General features: G+C 37.6%; 1 protein-coding gene across 8 annotated transcripts in view; it reads right to left on the bottom strand.

The window, feature by feature from the left end:
- MLIP (muscular LMNA interacting protein) overlaps positions 1 to 22,893 on the bottom strand; it is a 252,382-nt gene that overhangs the window by 227,198 nt on the left and 2,291 nt on the right. For 6 of the 8 annotated variants that reach the window (XM_082729417.1, XM_082729418.1, XM_082729411.1 and 3 more), the window contains exon 1: positions 16,718 to 16,854. In XM_082729417.1, coding sequence (XP_082585543.1) covers positions 16,718 to 16,780 — 63 coding nt within the window. In that variant the 5' untranslated portion in view covers positions 16,781 to 16,854. Of the gene's footprint in view, positions 1 to 16,717; positions 16,855 to 16,886; positions 16,906 to 22,476; positions 22,583 to 22,893 lie in introns of those variants that run through there. The other 2 variants (XM_082729410.1, XM_082729414.1) reach the window with 2 other exon arrangements.

Here is a 22,893-nt window from a genome sequence, read left to right as displayed (position 1 = left end):
AACTCAACGACATTTCACCGTGTGATTACACTTGGCTTCTTATACAACACTCAGGGCAGGACAGAAAACAAACCACACAACAAAATAACAGAAGGGTGTAGGAAGTTAATGAACCAAACTCAAGTCAGTCTGTGGGCACACAGTTGAAATAAGGCCTCTGTCCAGTCTGGGTCAGCTCTTGGCACTTACTGCTTATTATGTTCAAGCTGTGAAGGATCTCAGTTCAGTTCAGAGATCAACTGGGCAGAGCCTTTGGTGACAGTTGCCTTTTTAAAATGGTCAGAGAGAGAGGAGGCCATGTCTGAAGAGTCTGACAGTTTGCTGCTGAAGTCTTCCCCTTTGAAAGGGATCGAATCAGTCTTGGGCCCCTACAGACCTCCACTATTTCTGCCTGCTATCAATTCTGGGGTATCAGCTGATGCTGGTCCCAGAGATGCATACTTTTAACTATTTGCATTGCTGTTTGACACAGGCTCCTGCTTGACATTAGGGATTCCATTTTGCTCTCTATACTTTTTGTTGTCTTGTCGCTGAGTCTAAAACTTAAACTAAAAAACAAAAACAAAAGAAATCCAACTAAATATCTAATAATAGAAATTATTAAATAGTAATAGTGAGAGTGGACATGCCAGTCTTGTTCCTGATGATGGAGGAAAAGCTCTCAGTTTTTTCCCCACTGAGGATGATATTAGCTATAGGTCTTTCGTACATGGTTTTTATGACGGTGAGGTACATTCCATCTATACCTACTTTGCTGAAGGTTTTTGTCAAGAATGAATGCTGTATTTGTCCAGTGTTTTTTTCTACATCTATCGAGAGGCTCATATGGTTCTTATCCTTTCATTAATGTGGTGTATCATGTTGATTGATTTGTGACTTTCGAGCCAGCCCTGCAGCCCGGAAATAAATCCCACTTCATCATGGTGAATCATTCTTTTAATGCACTGTTCGATTCATTTTGCTGGTTATCTTGTTGAGAATTTTTACAACCAGATGTGTTCATCAGGGATACTGGCCTGCAATTCTTCTTTTTAGTGGGGTCTTTGTCTGGTTTTCAAATTAAAGTAAGACTAGCCTTGTAAAAGGAGTTTGGAAGTTTTCCATCCATTTCTATTTTTGTGGAACAATTTGAGAAGAAAAGTTATGAATTCTTCTTTAAATCCTTGTTAAATTCATCTGGGAAGCCATCTGACCCTGGACTTTTTGTTTGTTGGGAGATTTCGATTAATCACTCAATTTCTTTGCTGGTTATCGATCTGTTCAAGTTTTCTATTTCTTCCTGTTTCAGCTTCAGTAGTTTGTATGTTTCAAGGAATTTGTCCATTTCTTCCAGATTGCCCAGGTTGTTGGCATATAATTTTTCATGATATTCTATTATAATTATTTACTTTTCTGTGGTATTGGTTGTGATCTCTCCTCTTTCATTTATGATTTTATTTATTTGGGTCCTTTCTCTCTTCTTTTTTATAATCTGGCTAGAGGGTTATCTATTTTATTAATTCTTTCAAAGAACCAGCTCTTAGCTTTGTTGAAAGACAACCAAATCAACAAGGAAGAGGTCAAACTTCCACTATTTGCAAACAACATGATATTCTACGTAGAAAACCTGGAGGATGCCACCAAAAATTGCTAGAACTAATACATGAATTCAGCAAAGTTGCAGGATAGATAATCAATGTGAAGAAATCTGTTACATTTCTATAGACATGTAATGAAGCCACAGAAAAAGAAATCAAGGAATTGATCCCGATAACAATTTCATCAAAAACCAAAAAATATCTAGGAATAAACCTAACCAAGGAAGTAAAAGATCTATACCCTGAAAACTATAGAACACTTAAGAAAGAAATTGAAGAGCACACAAAGAAAAGGAAAAACATCCCATGCTCTTGGATTCAAAGAATAAACCTTGTTAAAATGTCTATAGTGCCAAACCATTATACACATTCAATGCAACCCCTATCAAAATACCACCAGTACTTTTCACATAGATAGAACAAATAATTGTAAAATTCATATTGAGCCAAAATACCCCAAATAATCAAAATGACTCTGAAAAACCAAAGCAAAATGGGAGGCATAGGGATTCCAGACTTTAAACTATTACAAAGCTTCAAGATAGTATGGTACTGGCACAAAAAAAGACACATAGATCATTGGAACAGACTAGAAAATCCAGAAATTGACCCTCAACTGTATGGTCAACTAATCCACACCAAAGCAGAAAAAATACATTCTCTTCAACAAATGATATTGGGAAAACTGGACATCCATGTGCAGAAGAATGAAACTTGAACACTTTCTTACACCATACACAAAAATAAATTCAAAATGGATGAAAAGCCTAAAAGTGAGACAGGAAACCATCAAAATCCGAGAGAAAAACACAGGCATCAAACTCTTTGACATCCACCACAGGAATATCTTACTAGACACATCACTGGAGGCAAGGGAAACAAAAGCAAAAATGAATAATTGGGACTTCATCAAGATAAAAACCTTCTATAGAGTGAAGGAAACAATCAACAAAACTAAAAGGCAACCTATGGAATGGGAGATACTAGTATCCAAAATCCATAAAGAACTAAACTAAACTAAAAGGCAACATATGGAATGGGAGATACTAGTATCCAAAATCCATAAAGAACTGGTCAAACTCAACACCTAAAAAACAAATAGTCCAGTTAAGAAATGGGCAGAAGACATGAACAGACGTTTTTTCCAAAGAAGACATCCAGACAGCCAATGGACACATGAAAAGATACTCAACATCATTCCTCATCAGAGAATACAGAACAAAACTATGATGATATACTACCTCACACCTGTCAGAATGGCTAAAATTAGCTACACAAGAAACAACAGGTGTTGGCAAGGATGCAGAGAAAGGGAACCCTCTTACACTGTTGGTGGGAATGCAAACTGGTGAACCACTCTGGAAAACAGTATGGAATTCCTCAAACAGTTAAAAATAGAACTACCCTATGATCCAGCAATTGTACTAGTAGGTGTTTACCCAAAGGAAACACAAATACAGATTGGAAGGTGTACGTGCACCCCAATGTTTATAGCAGCATAATCAACAATAACCAAACTACAGAAAGAGCCCAAGAGTCCATCAACCTATGAATTGATAAAGAGGGTGTGAGATATATATATATATATATATATATATATATATATATATATATATATATAATGGAATACTACTCAGTCATCAAAAAGAATGAAATCTTGCCATTTGCAATGACATGGATGGAGCTACAGTGTATTATGCTAAGTGAAGTAAGTCAGTCAGAGAAGGATTAATACCAAATAATTTCACTCATATATGAAATTCAAGAAACAAAACAGATGAACTTATGGGAAGAGGGAAAAAAGTCAGGGGGACAAACCATAAGAGATTCTTAATGATAGAGAACAAACTGAGGATTGACAGGGATGGGTAGGTGGGGATGGGCTAGACGGATGATGCCTTATTCAGGGTACTTGAGGACTGCGTATTATAGGTAAGTGATGAACCACTGAATTCTACTCCTAAAACCAATATTGCACTGTATGTTTACTAACTAGAATATAAACAAAAATTTGAAGAAATACACACACACACATACACACACACACACACACACAGAATTCAGTTAGATTGTAGGATAAATATCTGGTATCTAAGAATTGCTTGGTCATGTGGGGAAACATCCCACATTCATTGCAATTGGAATCAGAATTTTAGCATCTCAGACTCAACAGTATAGTTGACTGAGAAGTTAGATCCTGAAATAATAATCAAGATGCTGAAAGACTACTTTTGTATTATGTAAAAGTGATCATCTATCTAACTATATTTCTAGTGAAAATTCAATGTTATCAAAAGTATTGCCGTATTTAAAGGGAAATTGTTTTAATAGATGTTAAGTGAATTCAGGAGAAGAGTGCTGAAGTACTGTTACTCATGTATAGTCTGTTGTAGTAACATTTTACTCCTTTCCACACTGACTAAACATTAGTCTAATCTTTCAACAAAGAATAATAAAGTTTCCATGATGTAAATACCAGTTTGGGTTATTTTATCATTGTGTGTTGGCATAAACACCAACTATGTGTTTGCTCGAAGGAAAACAGGAAATCACCATAGGGCTAGAGCTGAGGTTTTGGTTCTGTCAATGAGACAGGTACAGGTGTGGTTGGAAGAGCAGTTTCTGGACCCAACTTGTCCGGAGGTCAAAGTCTTCCACTGGCTTGCTATGTGTCCTAGGCAACTGACTTATGACTTAGTTATTTCAACAATTAAATGGAAATAATATCATTTTTACCCTGTGGAATTGCAGTGATAATAGCAAGGTAAGTGCTTAGTCTACTTCTTGGAATGTAAAACATGCTCCAGCTATTATCAAAATCATCACGTAGGCAGAATTATTCAGTTTATCTTAAACTATTATTCAAAAGATATTTGGTTTTCAAGCTTGGTATTACATTAAAAATTCAATTAAACATACTTTGTAAGAATAACGTCTTTAAATATTTAGACTACTGGATTAAAACAGCAATAGCTGTCTCATTATTAATGGTAAAATGTCAACAAAAAACAGAGTAATCAGAAAAAATGTCAGCTTGCTTGGTGCCTTTAGAATGACAATAAGCTGATTCTTTCCTACAATTTTTGTTAAGTATCAACCTAAAATTGTACCTGGGGAATTTAAATACATGGGGAACCAAAACACATTTCCCTTTACCTCTCAACTATTATAAAAACCAACCAAAACCAAATGCTCAAAAATCTCAGATCTAGAAATACTCCACTCTCATCCACACTCTGCAGCTGCTGTTGCAGAATATGATTGAGGAAAATCTACCTCTCAGCACCGGAATTTGGTGGGATAAGAAAAAAGAGTCTAAGCAAAACATAAACCCGTTAGAAATAAACATGAAAATCCCCAAAGGATAATGCAGATTTTATTAATTTCCTAAGTATATCTTGTTACTCCTAACTGTCAGTGATAAAGAATTTCCAGATATCTGAGAATACCTAATATTATACACCATTTTTATGGTAGTAGTTAATGTTCACAAGGGAATTGTAAATATAACCAGTTCTTAGAGCTAAAATGAGGTCAAGCTAATCATTAAAAATAGTATCTTGGGATACCTGGGTGGTTCAATCAGTTAAGTGTCTGCCTTTGGCTCAGGTCATGATCCCAGGGTCCTTGGGATAGAGTCCTGCAACAGGGCTCCTTGCTCAGTGGGGAGTCTGCTTCTCCCTCTGCCTCTGCTGCTCCCCACCCCCCACTCATGCTCTCTCATTCTCTCTCAAATAAATAAATACGATCTTTAAAAAACAAAAAACAAAAAAACAAAACAGTATCTGGCTGTACTTCTTCCCACAGAGAAAGTTCCCCAATCTCTGTAATTGCTCCATGAACTGGGGCTTTGGTTAACATACAGATTCTGACATTTTCCTCCTCTCACATTCTGGCCATCACCCTGCAGCCATGCTATGGCCAGTGTCCAAATCTGCAATTCTGCCACCAAGGTCAAGGCTTCCTGCCTGTGGCCACATGAAGTTCCAGGGTACTGAGTGGAGGGTGCTGGTGCCTCTGCCCAACTGCCAACACCAAACACGCTGGTATTTAGTGTTCTTCGCACCGCACAGAGATTTCACAGAATGCTTCCCCTTCCTACTCCCAGGCAACACTGATGAGGTTGAGTTACGAGTCCAACAGAAGTGACTGACTTGATTGATCAGTTTGGCATCCCTGTCACTTATCAAGTCAGATGAAGGGCATGCTGCACGCACACACAGACATGCCAACATCATACCTCAGCAGCCCATCCAGGAGTGCCAGCTGCCATGTCCCAGACACAGCCCTGGGTACTAGGAAAATAGAGCTGCTGGCCTAGAGGTGTTTGCAGTCTCTTGGGGGCGATGCTGTTAAGGCAAAAAGATGAAAGCACTCAAGGTTTCTGTAAGTCTGCTCTCACATGAAGACGACTGTCCTTGACTTCTTCCCTGATACAATCTCATCAGGACAGCAGAGTCATAAACATGTGAGCTTGTTTTGAAAAAAATCACTGAGCTATTTGAAATTTCAGTAAAACTGAAAAATATAATTCAACCCCTGCTACTGTTGCCTTTATTTGGATGATTAAGATTATATGGTTGAGCTCAAAGAGAAATGCTACACAAACATACACACTGATTGCATCTTAGTGGTCTGGTAACTGTAGGGTCCACAACAGAATAGTTCATAATATCTATATCTTTACAGGAAAAAAAGGTGATACATATTGCACTATCCTACTATCCTTAAATTTCCTTGCATTTTCTAAGAGATTAGCATTTAATTACATTATGTTTACTTCTGTAAATACTGTTGTAATAAACAACATTATAACTAAATATTTATTTCTTCACTTTAAACAGATTTCTAGAGAAAAATTGTCTGGCCAGTGTGTATGTAAACACTTAACACATTAGAATTATGCTCCAAAAAAGCAGTACCAATTTACAGCACTACTTGTAGTGCATGAAACTGTTTTATAGAAAAATTCTTAAGTAAAAATATTAATGAACTGTTGGAAGTATTGCTTTTCTGGGAAAATATCTTCTGTGCAGGAAAGAAAAAATGCCAGATGAAGGTAAGAGATATAAATTATGATATCCTGAACAAAATAGTTTCCAGATTTAAAACTTTTTTGAATCAGACTGTTGTCAACCATATTTATGTTCTTCTTTTGAACATTTTACACACACACACAAGCACAACAATGTCTTCCTTAACTCTACTTCTATTTACCTGTGTTCTTCGCCTCCTACAAATATCCTGCCTTGGTTAGCCTACCAGTTACTGGTATAATTTTTATTAACTTTAAGAGCTACATAATAGGTATGGCCCTAATTATTCACACCTCACAATGTATCCATTTATCCCATATGTATATAGTACTTGCATTCATATAACATAATTATTTGCCACAGAGACTGGGCCATAATGTCTTTCAGAATAGGCTTTATGTTTTAAAACCTCTTGCTTTTGAATCTTTGTCAGTCTTCACAGAACTGACACAAAATTAAAACTTAAAGGTTAGGGGCACCTGGGTGGCTCAGTCAGGTAAGTGACTGCCTTCAGCTCGAGCCATGATCTCAGGTTCCTGGAATCAAGTCCCGCATGGGGTTCCCTGCTCAGTGCACAATCTGCTTCTGCCTCTCTCTCTGTCCCTCCCCACCCCACTCCTGTGTACTTGCTCTCTTTCTCTCAAATAAATAAATAAAATCTTAAAAAAAAAAAAAAAGATACTTAAAGGTTGGATGATGGCACCCTTCCTAGTGGAAAAATAAGCATGGCCACCAGCCTAACAATCAGAGTGAAATCACCCATGGTCTGACTGAAGGAACCAAACTGCAGTCACAGCCTAAGGATTCCTCAGACACGAGAAGTAACTTGTACACCACTGTGATTCTCAAATCTCTAATGACTACTGGTTTGTGAGTACTTACTATGAATGGCACTTTTCAAATATATCTTCATTCTCCATCCCTATTAAAGCCCCAGGAGGTTAAGTCATATCCCATTTAACAGATGAGAAAACTGTAGCTCATAGAGGTTGAGCACACAAGCGCCCAGTTCTGAACCCTGACCCCAGACTCCTTGTACTTACCTACCAAAATCACTCTGGCACAAATAAGAAGGGTAAAAACTAGAAATTTCTTAATCTTCCACATTCAAGCTTTTAAAAATGGCATTAAAATATTTTCTGAGTTATAGACTCAGAATATTATCTGGCATGCCATGTAACATAGCCTATGCAACAGTTCCACACAAATTCATTTTTCCCTCACTGAAGAAGAAAGAAAGACTATCCATGACACACCACCTACTGAAAGCACAAAGCATTTAGGATAAAATTTAAGAATAAATCAAGATGGCTGATGGAATACATTAAGTTTCTCTCAAATCCTTTTCTTGACCCCATTAATAAGAGAATAAAGGAATGTAAAAGAATAAACTCCCAACAATTAGAGATTTGGAAGGAGACAGCAGTCAGCATGAAAAAGCACACTGTAAATTTCTGGAAGATAAAAAGGAGATGAAGGTGTTTGGCTATGCTACGAGGCAGAACTGTAGTCAGGAAGGAACACTAATAAGTATCTTGGCAAACCCTGGAGGGTGCACCAGACTCGAGGCAGGCAAATTCCACAGGGGTTATGACTGTAATAGGGTTTCAAAGAAGAGATTTCATTGCAAATCTCTATGACTAGCTCCTTCATCTCCTTCCATACCACATGCAAAGGGATCCAGGCAGCCAGAAGGTCAGAAGCTGTAAGGAGAGGACTCCCTGCCTGGATGGACGGACGAATGAATGGACAGATGGATGGATGGACGGATGGATGGATGAGCAGAAGCAGATAAAACAACAAAACATGTAGGAATCTCCAGATTGTAAGCTGAGCTTGACTGGAAAAAAAAAAAAAAATAGGAACAAAAATATTTCATTCCCCATGTTTCCTTCACACATTCTAAAAGAACTCCCCACTCTCTGTGATAAGCTTATTAATTCATGCTGACATTTTCTTCCTTCAGTCTCCCACTATGACATGATATCCCAGAGAAATTATTACAGGTTTAGGAACGCAATCTTATGGGCTCTCTCATCTGCTCCTGAGACAAATGTCACAGAGTTAGTATTTAAAAGCATGAGGTGGTCTCTGAATTGCTACATTCTGACACCCACAAGGGCAGGAGGCCTATTTTAAAGAACAAACTGGGGGTGACGTCTTCTCCAGAAGCCACGTATGCAAGGAAATGCCCATTAACTGAGAAGAAAATTGATGAACGTACCCTGGAGAAATTTTTAGGACATAAATAAAGGAGAAAACTGGCAATTAAACCACAGACATCCTCTCACCATTTTAAAAAATCACCTCCTTATTTTTATGAAGATCATGTAGCAAAATAAAGCCCATGACTCGGTAATGTAATTACATCACTAATACAACAGTCTATTTGTCATTCCCTGAGGGGAACCAGAGTTGGGGCAGAACAAGTAGATATGTAAGTAATTGTACTTCCCACAATGAGAACCCAGAAAATATTTCGCCGCACGTACAGTGTGTTATAAATGTCAGTGTGAAAGCACCGTTCGCTTAAAGCCTGCGATCCGTCTCCTTTCTGCCATTCACCAACACACAGAGCTGCATCAAAAGATCCATTCAAACAGTGCATCTCAGACTTACATTATCAGCAGATACTGCTTTAATTAGCAGTGGTTTTCAAAGGACTGGATGGCTTCAAGAACTTCATTTGAACCATAAAGTAGAAATCTGGATCCTTATCAGTTTCACTTTACTCTCCCCTCCCGTCCCTGGGTGCTAACAGACACAGTCCTCATTTTTCTTAAAGGTAAAAGAAAAATGGAAATGGTGGCTGGAGTTTTGCCATTCGGGTGCAGTCCACTTTTTCCTCCACCTTCAGCAGTGCAAAGGGACTAAAATTAGAATTGCACAGGGACCAAGATATCTGTGTCAGGCACGTTGCCGGGAGTGGTAAGAACTACAAAGCGGAATGAGTAACAGCTTATGAAACCATCTTAGAAATAACATTTAAAATGCAGACATATGTGTTCTAAATTTTTGTTCCTGATGAAAACACAGCAGCAACTTTATTTTATGTAGTACTATGAGAAAATAGAATACCTTATTTTTACTATATTTTGACGTTAATATTAAGGCACTTACACATGATTTTCTTTATCTATTCCATAGTGTTCTCCCGTGATCCCATTCTCAAATCTTTGCTGCTTCTCAGTGAAAACATAAAGAATATGTGTAATTCAATTTATGAGTACTGAACTGTGAAATTTTGTACTGCAAAAAATCTAAGAATCTAGTAACAAGGACTTTGACTTTACACTTGGCCAGTGATGACATAAAAATATAATAATCTATTTCAAGGTTTCTAATGTTTGTATAAATAGGCATTGTTTGGTATGGAAAGGATTTAATGACCACACAGCTCAAGGACACTTTCACAGACTTATAAAATGCTAGAGACCCACAGCAATCTTTACAGATCCAACCCAACCTCTCAGTCTGTAAGGAAGGAGACCTAAGGTTATGTGATTTGTCTAAGGTCACATAAACACGACTTTAACACCAAAAATGGTCTCCTAGACTCAGATATAACATGCTTTTTACCACACAAAATGGCACTTACAAAGAGATGGAAGAGATGGATTCCTCTTTGGAATCAGAGGTACACACACACACACACACACACACACACCCCAAAGGCACAGGTTCTTTGTTTCGGCTTTCATAGATGTTAAGATAGTACTCAGAACTCCTGCATGTACTCATCTACCCTAACTCATCATTTTTGTGGTCTTACTTCATTCTGCCATTATGCCCATTAAGACTTCAGTTCCCATTGCTTAGTAATTTCCTATCAATCCCAATGGTCTATGGCATCTTGTCTCCTCTCTTTTTTTTTTTTTTTTTCCAAGCTACAGATTCTTTGGTTATTTAAGAATTGTGTTACTGGCTCTCTATGAAAAAGAGGCTAGAGAGAAGTTAGGGTGGAATTATTTCTTATGCAAAAAAGATTTAGGAGTAATTATTTAGTTTTTCACTTTGATCTGCCAAATGATTCCATTTCATGGTTAGTCTTTGCAACTATACTTCATCTGCAGTAAAACCAGAATCTTCATACCAATGCTGGAGGGATGTGTCAGCTCTTTGGAGAACATTACCTTAACCAGCAAAATCTGAAATACTGGTGCTGACCGATCAATCCTACAACCCCTTTACTGACTCCTCAGAGAGTTCTTATCTCCCTAAGAAATGCGAATAAATCAATCTTACTAAAATTTCAGAAATTCACAGAGTCCTAATTTTGAATTTGAGGGATCCTTATTGAGGCACTTACCATAAAATCTGGCTTATTATTGCCCATCTGGGTTTTTTTTTTAAATAATTATTTCCACAGAGTATTTTGTATGTCAACTTATTACAGAACTCTAGTCCTCCCTGGAGAAAAGAATTAATAAATTCAAAAAGATTTTGGAAAATAGTCAGGATATCCTGTCTTAATTTTACTTATTTATTAAAACATACTAAATAGTGGTGTACTTACTCTCAACTCTATTCCAGAAATAACGTCACTTTATAGGTAACAAATGATATTCAGCTTAAATTTACTGTTCTTTGTATCATTATTCTGAAAATGAAACTCATAAATAAAATCAGACAACTAATGTACTGACACATCACTTCCTAAAATGTATTCCAGAGAACAGTAGCCCAAATATTCACTGTCATTACATACATACAGTAAAATACATTACATTGGTAGGAAGTTTAAGAAATACAAGAGGAACCTCCAAAGTGTTTCAAGGCCTTCAGTGTGTTAAAATACACTAAGAGTCTCCAAAAAGAAGTAAGATTGTGTAGTTCATCCTATACAACGTTTCATGAATATTCATGAGCATAGATCAGAACCTCTTTTTGCAGAGCAGTTTAAAAAATCAGAATTCTAAGGAATGTACTTTGGGGAACACATGATACAATGGTTACTCAAATCTCATCAAGAAAAAACAAAAGATCCATTCAACTCCAACACCAATTACTGTAGAACCAACCAAACAGAACTGTATTGTTACAAAATAGCTCCCTCCCTCCCTGCATCACCATAAAAATCACCTTTAGTGTAATCTGATTTTGCAGAATCAGGGAGGACTAAAATATCCAGCACAGCATAATGTGTTGGCTTTTCAAAGGTTGGAAATGTCCCTTTAAGTCCATGCTATTTGAGTTTTCTTTTTTATGTTTAAAAAACTGGGATAATATCAACTGATTTGTGAAAAATTTAGATGGGATTGATAAGCTTAGGACATATTGAAAGATTAGAGTTATCATATTTCTTATCTGATTATCTATTGATCCACCTACAATTGTCAAGCTCCCAGGAATCTTGACTTCTAATTTCCAAAGAGTAACAAATTCAGGGCAAAAAAAGTGTCAATAGCTAATGGTAGCAATTCTCTTATCCCTATAAGGTGGAGTCTATATTGGATATGTAATAAAGAATCCTATTAAGGTATCCAAATGGGCAAAGAAGAGGTCAAACTTTCAAACTTTGCAGATGATATGATACTCTAAGTAGACTCAATCAAAATGTTGCTAGAACTGATCCCGGAATTCAGCAAAGTTGCTGGCTATAAAATCAATGCACAGAAGTCTGTTGCGTTTCTATACACCACTAATGAAGCAGCAGAAAAAGAAATCAAGGAATCAATCCCATCTACAATTTTAACAAAAACCGTAAGATACCTCAGAATAAACCTAACCAAACAGGAAAAGGATCTGTACTCTGAAAACTATAGAACACTCATGAAAGAAATTGAGGAAGACTCTAAGAAAAGGAAAAACATTCCATACTCACAGATTTGAAGAACAAGTATAATTTAAAATGTCTATGCTTCCCACAGCAATCTACACAGTCAATGCAATCTCCATCAAAATAACACCATCATTTTCACAGAGCTAAAACAAACAACTCTAAAATTTGTGTGGCAACAGAAAAGACACTGAATAGCCATAGTAACCCTGAAAAAGAAAAGCAGCTGGTGGCTTCACAGTTCCAGACTTCAAGCTCTATTACAAAGCTGTCATCATCAAGACAGCATGGTACTGGCACAAAAACAGACACATAGATCAGTGGAATCAACAGAGAGCCCAGACTTGGACCCTCAACTCTATGGTCAACTAATCTTCAACAAAGCAGGAAAGAATACCCAGTGGAAAAAAAGACAGTCCCTTCAACAAACGGGTGTTAGGAAAACTGAACAGCAACATGCAAAAGAATGAAACTGGACCAGTTCTTTATACCACACACAAGAATAAACTCAAAATGGTTGAAAGGCCTACATGTGAGGCAGAAAACCATCAAAATCCTAGAGGAGAACACAGGCGGCAACCTCTCTGACCTCAGATACAGAAACTTCTTGCGAGACTCATCTCCAAAGGCAAGGGAAACAAAGACAAAAATGAACTACTGGGATTTCATCAAAACAAAAAGCTTTTGCACAACAAAGGAAACAGTCAACAAAACTAGAAGGCAGCCTATGGAATGGGAGGAGAGATTTATAAATGACATATCAGATAAAGGGCTAGTATCCAAAGTCTATAAAGAACTTATCAAACTCAACACCCAAAAAAACAAATAATCCAGTTAAGAAATGGGCAGAAGATATGAACATTTCTACAGAGAAGACATATAAATGGCCAGCAGACACATGAAGAAAAGCTCAACACCTCTCGACATCAGGGAAAGACAAATCAAACCCACAGTGAGATATCACATCACACCAGTCATGATGGCTAAAATGAATAAGTCAGGAAAAAACAGATGCTGGTGAGGATGTAGGAAAGGGAGCCCTCCTACACTGTTGGTGGGAATGCAAGCTGGTGCAGCCACTCTGGAAAACAATATGGAGGTTCCTCAGAAAGTTGAAAATAGAACTAACCTGTGATGCAGCAACTATACTACTAGGTATTTATCCTAAGGATACAAAAATAGTGCTCTGAAGGGGCACACGCATGCCAGTATTTGTAGCAGCAATGTCCACAATAGCCAAAACTCAGAAAAAAACCAAACGTCCATCAACTGATGAATGGATAAGGAAGATGTGGTGTGTGTGTGTGTGTGTGTGTGTGTGTGTGTGTGTGTGTGTGTGTATACATATATCTATGTCTATATGTCTATATCTAGATCTATATCTATATATATACTATTATTCAGCCATCAAAATGAATGAAATTTTGCCATTTGCAACAACATGGATGGAATTAGAGGGTATTGTGCCAAACAAAATAAATCAGCCGGAGAAAGAAAAATACCATATGATTTCACTCATATGTGGAATTTAAGAAAACAGATGAACACAAGGGGAGGGAACAAAAAATAAAATAAGGTGAAAACAGAGAGGGAGGCAAACCATAAGAAACTCTTAACTATGGGGAGCAAACAGGGTTGCTGGAGGGGAGAGGGTGGGGGACTGGGGTAAATGGTGATGGGCATTAAGAAGGGCAGTGGATATGAGCACTGGGTATTGTATGCAACTGATCAATCACTAAATTCTACCCCTGAAACTTACACCACACTATGTGTGAACTGATGTGAATCTAAGTAAAATCTTGAAGGAAACATAAAAAATCTGAATTTATTATTGTCTCTTTCTTTGGATAGAATAAACAAGTTCTAAAAATCTGAAGACTATTGATTTTCTTCTTTGCTGTAGATCTCACCTTGGAGTTTTTTCAAATAAAGCCAATCATGTAAATTCCTTAATTGTGTGATATAGTTCATCACAATGTTCATAATAAAAATCTTTATGTGTACACCTTTAATTTTAAAGAAGATACATATTATAACACAGCAATATTATAATTATACATATTTATTTTCATGGAAAAATATTTTCTCCTTCTAAAAACCATGTTTTTGCAATTTTGACTATAATAAATTTAATAATTTTCAGAACCTAGTGAACTCTACAAAAATACATTTTTTAACTGTATACAGCAACCTAGCCAGGCATACTGTATTACGTCGGTATTAGCAAGGAACACAAGGCTCCACAAGTTGATGTTTTTAGATGTCTATTTTAGATATTTGTCCACATAAATAGTCAAAGGGTTAACCAAAATAATTTCTACTGTAAACTTCCAGAGATATATTATATATTTTCCAGATCTCTTAGAGACACTGAATATGTTAACCTTTTCTTGATAACAGTGTCACCAAAATTCCTTTATCTGAAAGATATCTGGGTTACATACATAGCTCTGTTTGCCCATAGAGACAACTGCCCACACTACTGAACTTTAATGTGTTCCCTTCCCCCCCAGAATCATCTCTTCTCAGTGCAGATTAGATGTTCCCAGGACTTCCGAGCTGTCCCACACTTCCCTCCACTCCTCTGGAATTTAATCGGAGGCTAGCCCTAGATCTCTCCTCCAGAGTAATGCTCATGTATTTTGTGACAGTGGCATCCTCTAAGGAGAGGTTTTTGCTTACTTCTAGATTTACATCCGTGTTCAAGGTAGAGTCCAGCATGCAGAATGTCTGACCCTTCAGAGAGGGAAATAAGTCTACACCAAATCACCCCACATAATAAGAGACCACATTAATTTCTGTTTTCTTGTCCCATATTCACTGTATTTATTTGCAAAACTCCCTGTAAAAGATTGCCAGAAAGCTCTGGGTCAAATTTCACACAACTCATAGCAACTCTCTATTCATGTGTTTACTTACTCTCTATCCGGTTCCATGAAAGTTTTATAACTACTAAGACTTTGAAGTGGGCATATCTAAGGTTTCCTTTTATTTTGAAATACACTTCAGATTTCTCTTTTTATATTAATAAATTTGGGTATGTATCTTATAAGTCACACCAAAAACAGTTTGAAAAGAATAGGTTCAGCTCAGGGAATCCTCAAACATTATAGTTTTTAATCTTCATGACATCCTTCAAATTAGTATTACTACTCCCCATCTTACAAGTGAGTTAACTGTAACCCAGAAAGCTTAAACAAAATCCTATATTCCTGCATTCTGAAGTAGTGGAATGAGAACTGTCACTCAGATCTTTGTGACTCAAGACCCCTAGTTAGGACTCCAACAATTCATAGCTTTTCAAGATAGTCAAAGGCCAAATAAGTCTCTGACCAATACATGTTTAGACAACCACCTGGAACAGAGATCCACAGCTATATTCAAAAGGATGACCTGAATCCTTTAAGAAAAAGTTACATTTTATTCAATATATTTCTTCAAGACTGAAATTCTAATACACTTCATGAATTTTCAACCCTCTGGATATCTTTTTTCATCTCACAGGTTTTAATATCATTAAGAGGGCAAAAATCCCTATTTCAAACATCCAGAACAATGCAGTCTCACAATTTTAAGAAGTCATAGTCTTAGAGTTGATGTAGTTTTACTTTTTACTACTTGTACTGTTGTTAAAATTAGCCATGCCTGTTCTATCCTTAACTCTGTAGCCACAGCACATTCCAAACATAATTAGCCCCTTATACCTATCAGGTGAACCAGGAACAACACATTCTACTACTCCAGTCTATTGTGTATTTTATGTTTCAGCAAACACAGGTAACCTCTACAGAGCATTGACATGTAATTTCTCAGCATCAAGGTCAACTTAACTTTTACAACTTTGATAGCAAAATAATCAAACCTTTCTGCTGAGTAAGCTTTATCCTTACACCAGATCATTAACTTACTTGATAAAATATTAAAATAGCATATAATACTTATATACTCTTCTTGTCACATTTTCCTCATATCTCAGAGAAACTGGACTTCCCTAAGAGTTAGCTCAATAAATGCAATAATCTCCCAGTATTGAGGCAATACAGCAAGGGCTCAAAATAAATGGATTTGAGTTTTAAAATTGGAGGTAAATCACATCATTTAACTAAAATCAAATTTGCCCACATTCTAGTATTGAAATTTTTAAAATAATTTTATTACACTGTGTTCATCAAAGTCCAAGGAACTCATTAATTTTCAGGCTGCTGACCAAAGAAAAACATCAAAATACAAGTTGGTTAGTACAACTTTTCCAATCTGTGACAGCGGCTCTGTCACTATGTCAGTCGCGTTATCAATCTGTGTATGCTAAATCTCACACATCTTACCGTCAGTTTCTCCTCTAATTTCTCATTTAATAAGCTTCCTTTTTCATGCTTTTCAAATTCCATGTTGAAACTGAATGAGAGAAACAGAGACAGAGGGAGAGAGGGAGAGAGAGAGAGAAACAGAAAAAGAGAGTCAGAGTCTGTCTAGAAAATGATTTGACGTGCTTACATGTTAGATATTGCAGGACATTCCAAGTTGTGAGTGCTCAGGACACTATCAGAAAGCCCTGGCGATAGTTTCTGGTTAGCTAGTGTTTCCATTTATAGATGTCCAAACCCCATAAACAGAGCACTGAAGAGAAGTCAGGCAGCTGGCCTTAGATAATGATAAATGTCACTAGATAGAAAAGCAAATTCTTCAACAGGAGAATATTCCAACAGGTTAGGTTCCCTGAACCATGAAAGATGCATGTGACAAAAAGCCACCATCAAAGAATTCATTCAGAGCCACTGGAGCAGAGTAAAATATACTCTAGAATACAGACCTAATAAAGCAGTTTCCAAAGAACAAATGTAATGATCATATGGCCAATATGAATCAGACAGCTTCATTCTCTCGAATTCCAATTTGCGTCCTGGTAGTCCAGACAGTTATGCATTCTTTCATAGCTCAAAAGTTTAAAAAGCCATTTACAGGAAAAGAGCAAAAGGATAACTAGTGAAAACTCTTAAGACACAACACATGTATTCAAGGGGTATTGCCAATTTTCTTCCATGAAAAGTTGGCAACTGATGTTTAGAAACCCCGTAAAATAAAAGTGGTGTTTCCCTTCCTAAAATAAAACTGGTTTTCTTCATGATCCTGGTTTTTCTACTGGGACCAAAGTTCCCATAGGAGATGAAATTCATATTTTTTTGTAATTGAATAGTATTTTCAGAATTCTTTGAAAACTGTTACATGTCTTAAAGAAAATTATTGTGGGACTCAATGGTAATTAACTCCCTCTACTTTTGCACGAAACCAGATATGTGGATGGAAATAAAAAGAAAAAGTGGCTTTCAGAGTAAGCCAAGACTGATCTCCATGGTGGTCTAACCGCTCGGTCTGTTTGAAACATTTTAACACCTGTTTCTGAACTTAACACAAGTTTCCCATCAGTTTTTCCTTCATTTTTTAAGAAAACATTTTAGGAAATGTATTGTGGGGCTCCATCCTTCAGAGTGGTGTTAGCCAGTTCTCTGTCACCAGGCAGAGTGGCTAGAGAACTTACTCCATACTTACTGTCACACATGACAGACGAACTTATTGTTACGCAAGACAGAAGGGCGGAGGATCTCATAAGTGAAACACTTAGTAAGAAGTAAACCTAGCTAGTCAGCCCTGCTTCAGAAGGATGAATTCAGAAACACTGTATCTGACTCACGGGCAAAAGGGACTTCCCTCTTTGCCTCAACTCTGTATTCTAGATAAGGAATCATATACCCTGTTGCCTTAACAAGTTTGAAAACTGATGTCTTTCTTATAAGCGTCCTGGCATGCAAGTTTCGTATGTGTCAAAAGCAAGGCGATAGCTGAAATTTTATGTAAATGCAACTTCCAAAATCTCTTGGGGGGGGGGGCAAAAAAAAGCATGCTATGATTGCGAAAGGAAACTTGGTGACTGCTAGTTTAGTGCCTGAAGGTGAAATCTGGGATCCAGTTAGAAGCAGGGGAGTGGTGGAATGCAGAGCTAGTGGGGAAGGAGAGAAGAGTGATAATGAGAGCACCAGCGATCTCCTTCCCACCAGGGATGAAAAGTTTAACTTCAGCAAACGTGCACTGAGAAGCTATAATAGTGATAATTATTCTAGGTACATGCAGATTTTTTTAAATAATAAATAAAAATAATAAAATTCAAAGATAGAATCTTTATGTATCTTCCCTCAACAAACTTACCATGTAGACATGACTGAATCTAAGTATGATAGCAATACTCTTACTTAGCACACTTTAATAGCACTCACTTTGTGCCAGGAACTCCTTTAAGGCTTTACATATATTATCTCAATTAATTCTCGAAACAACTCTAAACAGTAGATACTATTATTTTCACCATTATCATGGGCCAAATTATGTCCCCTGCCCCACAAAATCATGTCGAAGTCCTAATACCTGGCATTTAAGAATAAGACTATATTTGAAAATAGGATATGTCAAGAAGTAATTAAGGTAAAATGAGGTCATGAGGGGAGGCCCTAATCCAATATGACTTGTGTCCTTATTAGAAGAGATTAAGACAAAAACAGAAAAATCAGAGAAGACCATGGGAAGACACAGAAGGCAGCCTTCTACAAGCCAGAGAGAGAGGCCTTCCAAGGAAGCCAACATTGCCAACACCTTGGACGTTCAGCTCCAAACTGGGAGAAAAGATATTTCTATTAAGTCATCCAGTCTATGGTATTTGTACCATAGCCTTAGCACACTAACACATTTTTTAGAGTTAAAAAATAATAAGAAGACAGTTATACAACTAACTCATGGCATTCAAGTTCCTTGGCCCAAACTCCTAACCACTGTGCACTTAGCACCTCTGAACAAATAAGTTCATTGTAGGCATAACAAGGAGAGTGAGTCAACAGCACCAGCACTTTGTGGTGAATACTAGCTACTCCATCCCCTTACAGAACTATGTTTAAAGATAGTTCAGATATATTTTAGGGACACGACTTTTTTTTTTTTTTTTTTTTTTTTAGGTAAAATTATGCTTAACCAAAGCTAGCACTCATCTATTACTGGTCAAACAGCTGAGAGAGGTCCAACCTGGTCTCTTCTCTGCTTGTCCGTCCCACAAGTATTTTCCTCCCTCTGATGGGAATGCTCTCACCGCAGAGTCACATGGCTCCCTTCTCACTTTATCTAGATCTCCCCAAGGACCCCATCTAAAATAGAGAAGCCTCTGCCCACTCATTTGCTATATTCTTCTTCACAGCTCTTATCACCTCTGATGTTATATTATTTCGCATGATATTTTGAGTGTTCCTTATCTATTCATTTGAGGGTTTTTTATGCATCATTTCATCCAGACATTTAGAACATAGTAAGGAACAAATAAATTCTTGTAACAGAAAGAGGAGAGGAGAGAAAACAAGGGAAGGGAAAAAAAAAAGCAAATAAGGAAAGAGAGAGGAAGAGGAGGTGGGGTGGAGGAGGAGGGATATGCATCAAACAGATGTGACTTAAGACTTGTCATTCGCTGTTATTCATACGACTTTGGGTAGGAGATTGGAATGAAATGCATTTATCCAGCACAAATCATATTGCAGAGGAACACAGTATTGATGTTCACTTGCCTTGTTCAAACAATTAACTACTGGAGTAAAGGAGAAAACAACAGATTGAAGCAGCAGGAAGAATGGGACTCATTTGCAGACTCTGCCACCTTCTCGTTGGGTCACTTTGAGCAAACTCAATTCTCAGAGCTTCAGTGCCCATTCCCTTAAAAGAAGGGATGATACCAGACTCTTCATGTTCTTACAAAAATTAAACATGGTAATGTGTGCCAAGAACTTAACACAGTGTCTGGCATCGAGCAGGCTGTCGCTAAACGTATGTGCCATTAATTCCCTGGACTATGTGAAGTTTATCTAGAAAAAAAGTGAGTTCAAAGATAGTATCAAAGTCTGAACAAAAGTGACACAAAAATTAATAAAGAGTAGGAGAAAACATTTGTAAATCATTCCCCTGGTAAAGAACTTATATCCAAACTGTGTAAAGGATTCTGACAACTCAGCAATATAAAGTACAAACAACCGGTTTAAAAATGGCCCAAGGATTTGAATAGACATCTCTCTGGAAGAAGACAAACAAATGGCCTACAAGCATGTGAAAAGATGTTGTGCTTAGAGAATGCAAATCAAAACCACAACGAGATAACACTTCACACCCACTAGGATGACTAAAATCAAATCAGAATCGCAAGCATTGGCAACAAGTAGATAAACCAGAGCCCTCCTTGGGCTGGTGGGCCTGTGAAGTGGAACAGCCACTTCAGAAAACAGTGTAGCAGGCACCTGGGTGGCTCAGTAGGTGAAGCACTGGGAACTTGATTCCAGCTCTGGTCATGATCTCAGGGTGTGAGATCCAGCCCCAAGCTGGGCTCTGCGCTCCCCTGGGAGTCTGCTTGACAGCCTCTCTCCCTCTACCCTTTCCCAACACCCACTCCCTCACACAGTCTCTCTCATCTCTAAGACAAATAAATACATCTTTTAGAAAAGGAAACAGTGTGGAAGTCTCTCAACATTTTATATAAAGAGTTGTACGACCCAGCAATTCTGCTTCCAGCGATGTACACAAGAGAAGCGAAAACATGTGTCCGCAAGAACGTTCATGATACAGCATTATTCATAACTGTCAGAAAGTAGAAACCACACCAATGTTATCAACACAGTAATGGTGAAGCAATGTGAAAGATGCCACAGGAGCACATTATTAACAGTCCATAGAAAGGAATGAAGCATTGATATTCCCACCACATGGATGAACCTTGAAAATATGATAGGAAAAAGAAGCTGGCCACAAAAAAAGCTACATATTCTTTGATGATTTATATGAACAATCCAGAGTATTTGACAATTCTGCAGAAACAGAAAGATAATGGGTGGTTGCCAGGAGGTGAGGGAGAGCAGAATGAGGAATGACAGCTAACAGTTATGGGGCTTCCTTCTGAGGTGATGAAAATATTCCGAAATTGGATAGTCATGATGATGCCGTAACTCTGGCATATACTAAAAACCACTGAAGAATAACATATACTGTAAAAGAGTGAATTTTATGGTATGTGAATTATTTCTCCAGAAAGCTATTACTTAAAAACATACAAAGAAATATCGGTAATTCCTTTCAAAGCTGGAAATTTATGATTTTTACCAGAAACATAATATGAGTAACAGGTCACTCCAAACAGGAAATTAAAATCTACGCCACTGTAGGCCAGTAAGAATTCCATTCAAAAGTGGAACAAATGACCCTCAGCAAATGATATTTACTTCAATATACTGGCATCTTTGCACCCTTGTCATGTGCTTCTTTCAGAGGTTGAAATCTCAGCTGCTCAGAGTTGGTCATTTTGTGCCTCTATTCAAAAACTGGAGGAGAGTGGAGTTTGCAGCTATTAAAATGGATTGTTCCTCTACAGTCAGCAAGTTAATACAGTGTCTTTTGTTTTCAGTGGTGATTTCCCCACACCTGCCATTTAAGGGACTTACGGCTCCACAGCAAAAGCACAGGAAACCTCACAAGGAAGACAGATACCCATAAGGCATGAACGACAAATGCTGTTTTCTTTGAAAAAATAAATCTGCAAAGCCTGGTATAGACAATTGAGAATCTTCCTCACTGTGTGCTCCAAGGATAAATACCTTTTTATTAAGATGGGGTCCTCTTCTGAGACAATGGATACAGGTCTATCTCTCCACATACCACCTGCAGCAGGCCAGGCATGGGTCCTATATACTCTCTACAGTCCAGTCAGAAGCCCATGGAAGCTCTATACCCATTTACTGGTAGACCAGGATATTACACTCAGCACATGCCTGCAGGAGCCTGTCCCCAAAGCCACACTGGAAGTGTGTTTCCTTGTGTACCCAAGAGCCGAATGCAAATCTAGTGTAGACCTAGCACTGAGAACTGACCTACTGGTGTTGCTCCTAGTTGAAAATTTACACCCATGTCTCCAAAAGTCTCTGTTTGATGGGTAATGGGATGGGCAAGTGGGGTGGCAATGAAAAACAAAATGCAGAGACCAGTCCCCAGAATTTTCTAGTTTTCCCAGCTCCCCTACCTGAGTCTGTTTATCAGATTTGGCAACTGTAAACTCTCAAGCAGTAGCTGGGGACCCTTCTTCTGAAAAATTCCTCTGATGCTTATCTTCTCATCTGTCTGTGCATCTGGAAGACACAAACACAGGAAGACTTTTAATGTCCCACCATCACCACTTGTAAGCATCCCTTCCAGCTCCTGCAGCCAGACATACTGGATGCTGAGTTACGGTACATGCCTACAGCTTGTGAAAAATCACGTCTACAGACAAATTTTTTAAAGTTGAATTTGTCACTGTATAATAAACATTTTTGTAAGTTGCATCTGCCAAGTGGACACAAAAGCAAACCCTAAAATATCAGTATATGATAATTACGATAATAACAGCTTAACAAATTTGTACCTTTGTAATTACCAATCTTCAGTGAAACATAAACCT

Source organism: Mustela nivalis, assembly GCF_964662115.1.
Source record: "Mustela nivalis genome assembly, chromosome: 5".
NCBI classification, from domain to species: Eukaryota; Metazoa; Chordata; class Mammalia; order Carnivora; family Mustelidae; genus Mustela; species Mustela nivalis.
Note: the sequence above shows the minus strand (reverse complement) of the source record. Positions and strands in the feature narration are given on the sequence as shown.